The sequence below is a fragment of the Miniopterus natalensis genome, chromosome 3 (assembly GCF_054644295.1).
Source record: "Miniopterus natalensis isolate mMinNat1 chromosome 3, mMinNat1.hap1, whole genome shotgun sequence".
NCBI classification, from domain to species: Eukaryota; Metazoa; Chordata; class Mammalia; order Chiroptera; family Miniopteridae; genus Miniopterus; species Miniopterus natalensis.
Genome location: NC_142083.1, coordinates 98,975,556 through 98,989,750, shown reverse-complemented (window position 1 = coordinate 98,989,750; position 14,195 = coordinate 98,975,556). Strand labels below are relative to the sequence as shown.

The 14,195-nt window shown below is 40.0% G+C and overlaps 1 protein-coding gene across 1 annotated transcript in view; it reads right to left on the bottom strand.

Moving 5' to 3' along the window:
• Positions 1-1,161: 1,161 nt before the first annotated feature.
• LOC107544731 (acyl-coenzyme A synthetase ACSM1, mitochondrial-like) overlaps positions 1,162-14,195 on the bottom strand; it is a 41,359-nt gene continuing 28,325 nt past the window's right edge. Inside the window, exon 8 of the mRNA XM_087815228.1 lies at positions 1,162-1,246. Within this exon, the coding sequence (XP_087671354.1) occupies positions 1,162-1,246 (85 nt within the window). The remainder of the gene's footprint in view (positions 1,247-14,195) is intronic.

Genomic DNA, 14,195 nt, shown 5'->3' with positions numbered 1-14,195 from the left:
AAGCCAGCTGCTTATATTGGGTAGAAGGACAAAGAGTACATGGGGAAGTGGGCAAAAGGAATTAGAATGGGTATCATGGTTACTGGAATTGCAGATTGGGGGTTGCAAAGGGGTAGGGCATCTCCGGGACGCCTTTGTTTCTGCAACAAGGTTGTTAATCTTTCCATGAGGATAGGCAGTTAAGGAGAATGGATTGCATTTCGAATGTCCCAGGGCGTACAACCCTCAGCCAGGTTAAAATGTGCTTTCTCTAATCAGAACAGAACAATCACAGTCAACAGAGCATGATTAGTATTGCTTATAACTATAGCTAAAATCATGGTCAACAGAGCCTGATTAATATTTCTGCCCCTAACACTTCCCACTGCTATTTATTTTTTCTTTTTAAAAAATATTTACTTATTTTAAATATATCTTTATTGATTTCAGAGAGAGGAGGGGAGATGCAGAGAGAGATAGAAACATCAATGATGAGTGAGTCATTGACCGGCTGCCTCCTGGATGAAACTTGGGCATTGCCCCAACCGGGAATCGAACCTTGATCTCCTGGATCATAGGTCGATGCTCAACCGCTGAGCCATGCCGGCCAGGCACCCCACTGCTATTTCTATCATCTCATATCTATGAGATTAGTTTTAGGTGAAAAGTCTCATCCTGCTGGACTGTATTTGCTTCTGCCTTGAAAGCAGTTTGTGGGGATGGAATACAGTGAATTTAGGATCTGAAAAGAGGAAGACACTGAATGCGGCAGCAAGCAGACTACAAAAAAATAAACAGAAGAAAAATTAAAAAGAATCTTGCAACCCAGACAGGTTGGGTAGCCAGGAGATTAACTTGGATAAGTCATATCCAAAAAATCCTTGTTGTTGTTTTACTTTGGAGATGGTTTCTCTAATTTGTTGAATGTTGTTTTCTATCAACTGAGAATTGTCAGAAAGATTAAAATAGCACAGTACCTTCAACTCTTCACAACCATGGTTATGCCGCAACAGCAAATAATCTATTGCTGCTCGATTCCCTAGAACTGCCTCCCTGACCTGGCTCAGCTCTTGCTTTATCCCATGTGTAGCCCTGGAAGCGGCATTCCGGGCTTTTACCACGCGACAAGCCAGCTGGCCTTCTGCATTAAGGGAGCTACCATTACCGGCGTAACAGAAATGGTTAAAGCAGGATGTTCAGCAGGGCTCCACTGCCATCCGGTGCCACGGCCGTGAGAAAGTCTTTAGGTTTGGACTCTGTGATGTTCCTGGGGCATAAAGATGGTCAATTGTCCTAAGGAGCAAGGCCCCCCAATGCTGCTGGCGGGGATATATGAGTAAACAGTTACCCCACATGTCAGAAACCCACCAGCGGGCAGCTGAGTATGTCCAGTACTATAAGGGAGGGTGAAATGATCAGAACAATCCATATTCTTAAGGCGTTCTGGTGACATCCAGAGCCAGGAATGTCTCTCTCTTAGACATGACATTCCAGTCAAAGTCTTGGTTAATAAAACCACAATTGGAACGGAATTCAATTCTTATTGAATATGCAAAGAAACATACTACCATGACTCACTCATTGAAAATTCTGGAGGGATCGGGTAGGGAGAAAAAATATATAATTTACTAAATTGCTTTAAAAATGTTTCCTTAAACAGTGGAATCTTGGTTCTCGAACTTAATTCATTCCAGAAGCCTGTTCAAGAAGCAATTCTTTTGAAAACTGAATCATTTTTTCCCATTAGAAATACTGTAAATTGAATTAATCCATTCCAGACCTACAAATGATGCTCTGTTTTAACCTTTCTTATATACAGTACCTGTCTAAAGTACTGTTTAATATATAAATAAACACTTTTTAAATTTATGGAACCTAGTAGCCTTAAATGAATCACTTTCAGCACTCATTCCAGGGATGTCTTTCAGGACAGCATGCGGCATCTTTGTTCACATATCACTGCCTCTGAAATGCTGTCACCTGCTAACTGCTTTTCATTTATCCAAATCAACAGCAATTTTTCTACCTCTTCAGTTGCCTGTGATCCTTGTTTCTTTCACACCCTTAGCAACATTAGCACTCTTGATGGCCTCTTTATGTTTCAAAGTTGTGTTAAATGTCAATTTCACCGGCGACAAAGCCATCCTCTCCTTTGTTGCCTGAGAGACGCTTTTTGTCCTACTGAGGTATCAGCATGAAAGGGTTGTCAGGTCGAAAACTGAGATACTTTTTCTGTGAACAACTCGACCAAGAACTGAAATGTTCGAGATGGGAGACATTTGAAAACTGAGGTTTGACTGTATCTGAAAAAGAAAAAGATTAAAAATCAGCAATACTTTTTTAAAAAAATCCTCACCTGAGGATATTTTTTCCATTGCTTTTCAGAGAGAGTGGAGGAAGGAGGAGAGAAAGAGAGAGAGAGAGAAAGAGGGGGGAACTTCTATGTGATAGAGACACATCAATTGGTTGCCTCCCACATGAGCCCCCACCAGGGCCAAGGATCGAGCCTGCAACCTGGGTACATGCCCTTGGCCAGAATCAAACCCAGGACCCGTCAGTCCACAGGCTGACACTCTATCCACTGAGCCAAACCAGCTAGGGCAAAAAAACCACAATACTTTTAACAAAAGATTATAAAAACTATACTTATTTTCAAGTCATTCAGTCCCATAATCAATTTTTGTTTCTCCTGATTTTTCTTGCCAGTACTTCCATAAATCCAGATACTCTGTAAAGTTCTAATAATTTTCATCTAGTTTGAAGGGAATGATCTGAAAATTTATCCTCAGAGACATGTAACTTAAACTAAGCCAGAGTCCTCTCCATGGACCCCTCAGATATAATATTTTTGCAAATGCTATGTAACAAAACAGGCACTATCTGTAAATCACAAGAGGAAATTCAAAATGACATGGTTATGGATTTTATTATACTGTAATTAACATGGAATCCTGTCCTTTCTGCAAAACACAATATTCCATAATAATAATTATAGTTATAAATGGAAGCATATCAGAATTTATAGACTCCTGGAGATTTTTATGTAATCTCCAGAACATCTATTTTGATAATATGTATATATAAATAGTACACAGTTATTATTTCTTTATTTGACAAAGCTTCCCATGTATCTTAAATATATGCTTTTCCATCATAAGGAGCAAAAACAAATTCTAGAGGCATTTCAGGGCCTATTGGAATAACCTAAAGCCAATTCTAGGCCAAGAAAAAGTTTCTTAAAATTCAAACCTGGGTAGGTTGTCAAACTTATTTGACCAAAAGATCGTATATCATTATTATTAGTATGAAATAGTATTAAATTATTTATTCATTCAAAGTGACAACAAAAGACATTAAACACAAACATAGTCTGACAAAACTTCAGTTCTCACATTGAAGAAGATGGCTTTTTAAAGTAATCAAGTACCTGATCAACATAACATAACGTATAACCATTTCAATAATATATAGAACCTTTGCTTTCTAGGCAAATACAGGGAAAACTTTGCCCTTTAACAGACTGGAAAAGGACCATACAAATTCTGCATTAGTTTACTTTAGATTCATTTATCTAATTAAATGCATTTTTCAGTTTACTTGTATGTTTCTTTTTGCTTCTTCCCGTCATATAATTTTTTCAACTTGCACGGACCCTCTGCAATTTTCCTAGTCCCTTCCAGTGTTTTCCCTTAACTCATTCAGAAATAACCAACTTTAGAACCACCTGTTTTCAATTTTATATTACCAAAACCATATGATTTCTTTCCAACTTAATTAGAATTCTTAATTCTTAGAGACCTTGACCTTTTGGTGACAAGAAAGTAATTAGTATTCCTCAGATTAGCAATACATTCACATTTTTAAGACATATATTTCAAATAAAATGCAAGACGTATTCATTAACAGAGTCAAATCCATCCTCTAGATTCTCTGTAATAAGAAGCCAAAAGTAGGCAAATTCAGATTAATATCTCATTTTCCTGTTATTTCAAAAGACCTAGACATTTAATAATTTTTACTATTTAACCCAGCAAAACTCCAAAGTCTTAAGTTACCAAAGACTTCGGAAAACTGTTTAGATATAATTATTACTGAAAAGCCTTATCAAAAACTCTTCAGTTTAGTTAATATCTATTTATTATGGCTTAAGAACTTTATGAGATTTTAAAGCCAATTATTATTTTCCAAGGCATTTTCTTGGTAAATTTTGTAACTCCTGGGCCTCCAGTGGCTTTAATGTGGAAGTACTATTCCCCTTCCCGGATATAGAGTGGGTGTGGCCCCACCGCCACTTCTGAGCCTGCCTGAGCACACTTCTGCAGGTCAGGCCCTCCTGGGAGAAAAACTTGAAGGGTTTAGAAGGTTTCTCTCCCACATTTTTCTTTCTGAGTAGAATGTAACCACGTGAAATCTTGCATATAAGAAGAGATCTTATCCTATTTCAAAACAGATACAAAACAACCTGTAAAGTAAGTAAGTGAGTGCTCTCAAGGGGAGGGACTGGGACATTAGCCTTAGAATCTTATCTCACACTAACCCGGCACAGCAAATGACCTTCGGTTTGAGTGGCACAAAGCCCAAACTGCAGACAGAGGATTCCCTGTGTTCATAACACTGTGAAGAGGAAACTGAGTCCCCAAAAGATAAGAAAGGAAACAAATATCCGTAACCAAAGTTGCATTACAGACAGACAAAACTCTCACTAGCTGAGCATTTCTGGTGGCTGATGCCTTGAGAGGGAGAGCAGGGAGGGGCCCTGAGATAAAAAATAAAAACCCTCAGCAGCTGTTGGGAAGTTCCTGCAATCCTTGCCACAGGTTCAGCCTCCACAAGAAACTGGGTCCCCCCAGCAAAGTGGGATATGCCCTCATCTTTAAACAAATTAAACCAAACAGCAAAGAGACATAAAACAACAATCAACAGAGACACTCTTACGTACAATATTTACAGACACACACAACCCACAGACAAGGGGTTTACACCAGCTTCTTATCTGTCCAGCCATAGAAACCCCAGAATGCCCTGCGTTTAAAAAAAATCCACTGAAGCACAGCAATGTCTCTCATTGCAGAGTGGATCAGACTAAGGGCTCAGAGACCAGGCAAGGACTGCTGGGGGCTCTTGCCACTTGGACCTGATCAGGCTTGCTCATATGAGAGGCAGTAAATGCCTCCTGTGCCACACACAGTGAATTCTTCCCATGCCTTACAAAGAAGACCAAAGGAGAGGCAGCAAATATTTTTCATATCATACAAAAGTGCTTGATTCAGCTTAAGCGAAAGGATTGGAATCGCTGGGGCTCAGAGTGGGACTCCTCAGGAAAATTCCTGGTGGAGCTGAAAGTAAAAAAAAAAAAAATCCTGATTTCAGCTCTAGAAACTCCCAGTCCAGGCAGCCAGTGGGATCCCTGTTACTCACCCAAGAGATGTTCCCTGCTTGTCACCCCTTCATGGTTGCCAGAATATGAAACCGGACACAATGAGTCTGGGCTGCCTGTCACTGCTTGAGCCAATCAAGCAGAGACAAGGTTGAATCATATATGAGCACTTATTCCAATAATGCTGCAGGATGAGAGAGAGCAGCAGGATTTGTCCACATAAAATCTGCCCTACGTGCCCCCCATTTGCTAGTTCTTTATATGGGGTACAAAGACAAAGAGTACATGGGGAAGTGAGCAAAAGGAATAAGAATGGGTATAATGGTTACAGGAAATGTGGACTGGGGGTTGCAAAAGGGTGGGGCATCTCGGGGACCCCTTTGTTTCTGCAACAAGGTTGTTAATCTTTCCATGATGATAAGCAGTTAAGGAGAATGTGCCACATTCTGAATGTCTGGGGCATACAACTCTCAGCCAGGTTAGAATGTGCTTTCTCTAATCAGAACAGAACAATCATGGTTAACAGAGCATGATTAATATTTCTGCCCCTAACATTACAAAGAGCGAATCTTAGTAAGATTCATAATAAAGAGCTCCTACAAATCCATCCTCTGATATGAAATAATCGAGAATATTCCTGGAAAGGAAATACAAATAAATAGGAACAAGCTCCAACCTCCATCCTTAGAATTTTGAAGTCAAATTAAAAAGCTCCCAGATGCCTTTTTTTTTTCCTTTCACCTAACAAATCTGCAATAATCAGAAAGTTTGCTCAAACCTGAAGGGTGAGATTATGAGCCAACATACTTTCTATGTTTAGTGAGTCCCTGGACTCTGAGTATGTAACCTTGCCCCAGTTATTCCACCACTGTGCATTTTCCCTGTGGAGACATTCACAGAAGTTTACCCAGATCTTGGTCATGAGGAGATGGGGAATTAGATTCATGGATGCCCATACCATGACTCAAACACTATTATAACATAGTGCAACTGCAGAAGGAACCTGGGAAGCTCTGTGCACTGGTTGGAAATGATCTACAGGTTTAGCTTTAGCTCAGAAAAAGAAAGGGCAGAACATTGTGTTCAGAAAGCTACCACTTTGAAGGAAATTTAAACAAAACAACAACAACAAAAAAGCCATTTTATTTGCATGTTTCAAAGCATAGGATGACTGAAAGTGTCAGCAGCAAGGGCACAGGTTTACTGTGGAGGAGGGAACCAGGTGGCTACTGATGGTGGAGGGGAGCATTGCTATACCTATTTGTACCTTTTGAATTTTATACTGAGTGGGGGATGGTGGTGTGGGTTCACTAGAGGGAGAAAGGAAAAGCTGACCCACCAAGCCCAAGGCCATTGAAGGCTAGTGAAGGAAGGTGGAGAGTGGAGGCCTAGGGAGGAAGTCAGAGGTGTTCACTAAAGAGACCCTTTGGTCCTTTGGAATCCTGCATGGGCCCTCCTCACCCCTGGCAGCCCTGCAAGGGAGGGGTGGGTGGAGAACTTCTGCTGTTCTGAATGTAAAGGGACAGAGATCAGTTCTAGGTTTTGCTGAGCTATGCTTTAGTGCACTATGCTGACCCATTTATTCTGGAGACAGCAGCTGCGGTCAGCACTCAAGACTGTTCAATCCAAGACCCATCCCCTGCCCCAGGCTGGGTTCAGAGGCCCTTCACCAGCCCCCATTACTCCAAGGGCCTCCCCTGAGTGTGCCACCTCAGCGTAAGGTCCCTGTGCCCAAATTCCCTACCAGGTAGGAGGGGAAGCAGCAGATACCCCCAAGCCCATTGCTCCATCTGAGGGGCTGGTTAACTTGTAGATGACTAGGAGCACTAGACTGGAGTCCGGAGATCTCTGCTGTGTAACAGCATTAGCAATGGAAAGAACCCTAGAACCCATCTTGAGGGGCTTCATTTCCAAGATGGGAAACTGAGGCCCAGTCACTACCAACTGGCTCTGTCTAGAGGCTTCTGCATGTACACAGCTCTGTATTCTATCTTACAACATACAGAAAAAAAATTCCAGCTAGATCAGATGGTCAACTGCCAGGAATAAAATGATTAAAATGTTTAAAAGGGAACTTAAAACACATCTCTTAGAATACAGAGATGGGAAAAAATATTTTAAGCAAGATGGACAGGAAACTATGAAGGAAAAGTTACTTATTTGACTACATTTAAAAAATGTTATATAAGTATAAATATGAAAGTAAAAAGCAGGATAAAATTCATCAATTAAGTCAAAAGGCAGATGGGAGAAAATGTGTGCTATGCATAAAGGATTAATATACTTAAAATAGAAAGGAAATTTACACATTGAAAAAAGACCCAAAAGAAAAATTGACACTATATATATAAAGGCAGTTTACAGAAGATGATAAAAGAGGCAAATGACATGCAACATATGAAACTGCTCGATTGCACTTATTTTAAAACAAATTAAAACAAGACGCCTTGTCAAACGCAGCACAGGTAGCCCTCTCAGGATGGGGCACCTTACACTTTGCTGATGAGAATGTGAACTCTCCAGCTTTTTGAAGGTCACTGTCGCAACATTAAGATGTAATAGAAAACACAATGACCTCAGGATGGACACAAGGGTGTTGGCTGCAGAGGTGTTTGTAGTTGTGAGACAGGTTAGTAAGCCAGGACAAGTGGAATGGGGAAACTGAGACAGAAAGCTGAACAAACTGGCTGAGCAATTTACAGCCAGATATAGAAGGTCACCAGGGCAGAAAGCCCCAGGTGCCTAGCAACAGGCGAAACCAGTGCTGAACTTCGCCCCCAGGGTGGCCTTTCCACCCCTGGCATATCACTGGTCATGTAGTTTGGTTCGGACCCTCCCCTGGGTCAGTTCGGACCCTGCCCTGACCTTTGCTCCCTAGTGATAACATTTAGGCCTTAGTTGTATTTCAGCTCCAGGCCCAGAAAAGCAGCAAAGCCTTTCAGGAGATGGGATACACTAGGATCATCTGCAATGACTAATGACCCCAGGCACCGACCAATCAGTGGAGATCACAGCTCTGAAAGGATACACCTGGAAAAACTGTTGAATATTCTATTGAGATCCTCCCCGTCAGACCTCCCCTAGACTCCCAGTCTTTAAAACCCTCAAGCAAAAGGACCCAGCATGCACTCTCCTTCCCAGCAACACACCCTTGCCTTTCCATTCTCCCTCTTCTTCCCCCACAGACCTGCATATCCTAAACTCTAAGAGATCCCAGGAGACTTGCAACCAGGGGAGCAATGGACAGCAGTGGCTAGTCTCAGGCTACCCCCTGAACCTGTCCCCAAGGCCCCCTTTTCTCTGACTCTCCAGTGAGCTGACAACAGCCTCACCTTGGCTCACTTCTTTCCCATAATGTTCCTAGAGAACCAAAGCAGGCCCACCTAGTCTCTCTCTTGTTGCTTCTTCTATCCTAGGCCCGCCCTTGTTTCACTGTCCCCAGCTTTAATAAACATACTCTCAAAATAATCGGGACTCATACTATAAAGTCTTTCCTACATGAAGTCAAGAACCCACACACTATAGGCTGGCCCAAGACAGACCTGGTCTAGGCCTGGTCCCTGTCCAGTAACAGTTGTGTGGTAGGCAGTTAGACAGACATGAGCAGAACAAGGACAATGGGCCAGATATAGAAGGTCAAGACCCAATTACAACAGAAGAGGTCATTAACCCACACAAGGGACATTCCTAGACATCCAGCTCAGGAGATCAAAAGTCCCCACCACTAGGTCCTCAAGACACTTTCTACATAAGGCCACCCCATGAAGGCGGCAGTTCTAATACCTATAAACAAACACAAAAAGACAGCAAAAATGGGAAGACATAGAAACAACTCCCAAATGAAAGAGAAGGAAGAATCACCAGAAAAGTATCTAAATGAAACGGAGGCAAGCGATTTATCAGATACAGAGTTCAAAGTAATGGTTATAAAGGTGCTCAAACAACTCTGTGAGAACTACAAGGAACTTAATGAAAACTACAAGGAACTTAGGGTAAGCAACATCACTATGAAAAAAGACAGAGAAACCATGAATAAGAACCAATTGGAAATGAAGAATGACATAGCTGAAATAAAGAATACCTGGGAAGGAATGAACAGTAGACCTCAAGAAGCTGAGGACCGAATCGGCGAATTAGAAGATAAGATAGAAAAGAACACCCAAGAAGAGCAGCGATTAGAAAAAAGAATTAAAAAGCAGGAGGATAGTTTAAGGGAGCTTTGGGACAACATGAAACATAACAACATTCACATCACAGGGATGCCAGAAGGAGAAGAACCTGAGCAAAGAATAGAGAACCTGTTTGAAGAAATAATGACAGAAAACTTCCTTAATCTGGTGAAGGAAAAAGTCACACAAGTTCAGGAAACAGAGTCCCAATCGAGATGAACCACAAAAGGCCCACGCCAAGACACATTATAATGAAAATGGCAAATGTTAAAGACAAAGAAAGAATCATAAAGGCAGCAAGAGAGAAACAGAAAGTTACCTAAAAGGGAGCTCCCATTAGACTGTCAGCTGATTTCTCAATAGAAACACTTCATGCTAGAAGGGAATGGCATGAAGTATACAAAGTAATGAAAAGCAAGGGACCGAATCCAAGACTACTCTATCCAGCAAAGCTATCATTTAAAACTGATGGCAAAATAAAGAGCTTCCCAGACCAAGAAAAGGCTAAAAGAGTTTATTACCACCAAAACCAGCATTGCAAGAAATGGTCAAGAGGCTGCTTTAAGAAGAAAATGTGTGTGAGAGAGGAACAAAGGCATAAAGAAAACAATGGCAAAAAAGTACCTATCAATAACTTTAAATGTAAATGGACTAAACGCTCTAATCAAAAGACACTGGGTACCTAAATGGATAAGAAAACATGACCTGTATATATGCTGTCTACAAGAGACCCAGGTTAGAATAAAAGATTCATACAGACTGAAAGTGAAGGGATGGAAAAAACTATTCCATGAAAATGGAAACAAAATATAAGCAGGTTTAGCAATACTCATAGCTTACAAAGTAGACTTCAGAACAAAGGCCATAACAAAAGACAAAGAAGATCACTACATAATACTAAAGGGATCAATCCAACAAGAATATATAACCCTTGTTAGCATATGCAACCAATACAGAAGCACCTAAATATGCATGTATATATATAAACTCTTGATTAATTTTAAGGGAGAGATAGAAAGCAATACAATCATAGTAGGGGGCTTTAACGCCACACTGATATCACTGGATAGATCTTCCAGGCAAAAAATCAGTGGCCTTAAGTGACACACGACATCAGTTGGATCTAATTGATATTTACACATTTCACCCCAAAGTGACTGAATATACATTCTTTCCAAGCGCACATGAGTAATTCTCAATGATAGAGCATATGTTAGGACACAAAGTAAGCCTTAAGAAATTCAAAGAGACTGAAATCATATCAAGCATCTTCTCAGATCACAATGGCACGAAACTAGAAATCATCTGCAATAAGACCCCTCAAAAACACTCAAACACATGAAGGCTAAATAGCATGTTATTAAGCAATGAATGGGTTATCAATGAGATCAAGAAAGAAGTCAAAAACTTCCAGAAAACAAATGAAAATGAACACACAACAACCCCAAATCTATGGGACACACAGCAAAAGCAGTCCTGAGAGGAAAGTTCATAGCATTGCAGGCATACCTCAAGAAACACGAAGAAGCTCAAATAAACAATCTAACCCTACAACTAGAGGACTTAGAAAGAGAACACGAAAAGCCCAGAGGAAGTAGTAGGAAGGAAATAATAAAGATTAGAGCAGAAATAAATACATAGAGACTAAAAAAAAAACCAATACAAAAGATGAATGAAACCAAGAGCTGATTCTTTGAAAAGATAAATAAGATTGATGAACATTTAGCTAGGCTCATCAAGAAACAAAATGAGAGGACCCAGATAAATAAATCAGAAATGAAAGAGGCGAAGTAACAAATGACACCACAGAAATACAGAGGATCATAAGAAAATACCAGGAACAACTATATGCCAACAAACTGGACAACCTGGACGAAATGAACAAATTCCTAGAAAAATACAACCTTCTAAAACTCAAGTCAGGAAGAATCACAATACCTGAACAGGCTGATAAGAACTGATGAAATTAAAGCAGTAATCAAAAAACTCCCAGCAAACAAAAGCCCTGGGCTGGGTAGATCCACAACAGAGTTTTACCAAATGTTCAAAGTAGAACTAGCACCTGTCCTCCTCAAACTAGCCCAAAAAATCCAAGAGGAAGGAACATTTCCAAGCTCTTTTTATGAGGCCAGCATTATACTAATTCCAAAACCAGGTAAAGAAACTACAAAGAAAGAGAACTACAGGCTAATATCCCTGATGAGCATAGATGCTAAAATCCTCAACAAAATGTTAGTGAATTTGATCCAGCACTACATTAAAAAGATCATACACCATGACCAAAAGGGTTTATTCTGGGGATGCAAGGCTGGTACAATACTTGCAAATCAATAAATGTGATACATCACGTAAACAAACTGAAGGACAAAAATCACATGATCATATCAATAGATGCAGAAAAAGCATTCGACAAATTCCAGCACCCTTTTTTTTTTTAAAAAAAAAGTCTTTATTGATTTCAGAGAGAGGAAAGGAGAAAGAGAGAGAGAGATAGAAACATCAATGATGAGAGTCATTGATTGGCTGCCTCCTCCATGTCCCCCACTGGGGACTGAGCTCGAAACCCAGGCATGTGCCCTGACTGGGAATTGAACCTCGATCTCCAGGATCAGAGGCTGATGCTCAACTGTTGAGCCACACCAGCCGGGCCAGCACCCATTTTTGATAAAAACAAAGTTGAAGTAGAGGGATCATACCTCAACATAATAAAGACCATGTATATGACAAACCTACAGCCAACATCATACTCAATGGGCAAAAACTAAAACCATTTCCCCTAAGAACAGGAACAAGATAGGAATGTTCACTTTCGCCACTCTTATTCAACATAGTACTGGAAGTCCTACCCATAGCAATCAGACAAGAACATAAAAGGCATCCAAAGTGGAAAGGAGGGAGTAAACTTGTCATTATTTGCAAATGACATGATATTGTACATAGAAAAACCTAAAGGCTCCACCAAAAATCGATTAGATTTAATAAATGAATTCAGCAAAGTAACAGGATACAAAATTAACACCCAGAAATCGATGGCATTTTTATACACCAATAATGAACTCTCAGAAGGAGAAACTAAAAAAACAATCCCATTTATCATTGCAAAAAGAAATTTGAGATACTTAGGAATAAACTTAACCAAGTAGGTAAAAGACCTGTACCCAGAAAACTACAGGACATTGAAAAAAGAAATAGAGGAAGATACAAAGAAGCATAAAAATATACTGTGTTCATGGACTGGAAGAATTAACATCATTAAAATATCATTTCTACCCAAAGCAATTCATAGATTCAGTGTAGTTCCTACTAATATACCAAGACATATTTCACAGATCTAGAACAAATATTTCAAGAATTTATATGGAACCAAAAAGGCCCTGAATAGCCTCAACAATTTTGAGAAAGAAGAACAAAGTTGGAGGGATCACAATACTGTATATCAGAGTATACTACAAAGCCATTGTAATCAAAACAGCCTGGTACTGACACAAGGGCAGGCATATAGACCAATGGAACAGAACAGAGACCCCAGAAATTGACCCACATCATTATGCTCAATTAATATTTGACAAAGGAGACAAGAACATAAAATGGAATAAAGACAGTCTCTTCAATAAATGGTGCTGGGAAAATTGGACAGGTACATGCAAAAGAATGAAACTAGATCACCAACTTACACCATACACAAAAATAAACTCAAAATGGATAGAAGACTTAAGTGTAAGTTGTGAAGCTATAAAAATCCTAGAAGAAAGCTGAGGCAGCAAAATCTCAGACATCTCATGTGGCAGAATTTTTACCGATACATCTAGGGCAAGGGAAACAAAGGGAAAAAATAAACAAATGGGACTACATCAAACTAAAAAGCTTCTGCACAGCCAAAGAAACCAGCATCAAAATGAAAAGGGAGCCCACTGTATGGAGGACATATTTGCCAAGGATACATCTGATAAGGGGTTAATTTCCAAAATATATAAAAAACTTATACAGCTCAACAAAAGGAAGACAAATAACCCAATTAAAAAATGGGCAAGGACCTAAATAGACATTTCTCCAAAGAGGACATCAAAATGGCCAGGAAATATATGAAAAAAATCCTCAACTAATCATCAGAGACATGCGAATTAAAACCTGCCATAACGGCTCCATCAACAATCAACAAACAACAAGTGTTGGCGAGGGTGTGGAGAAAGGGGAACCCTAGTACACTGCTGGTGGGAATGAAGATTGGTGCAGCCATTGTGCAAAGCAGTATGAAATATATTCAAAAAATTAAAAATGGAACTGCTGTTTCACCCAGCGATCCGATCCCACTTCTAGAATATATCCTAAGAAGCCCCAAACACCAATCAGAAATAATATATGCACCCCTATGTTCTTAGCAGCATTAATTACAACACTAAAGATCTGGAAACAGCCCAAGTGCCCATCAGGAGATGAGTGGATAAAAAAGCTGTGGGATATTCACACCATGGAATACTATGCAGCTGTAAAAAAGAAGGGTTTCTTACTCTTTGAGACAGCATGGAGGGATCTGGAGAGTATTACGCTAAGTGAAATAAGCCAGCCAGAGAAAGACAAGTATCACATGATCTCACTTATAAGTGGAATCTAATGAACAAAATAAACTGATGAATAAAATAGAACCAGAGACATGGAGGCACAGAAAAGAC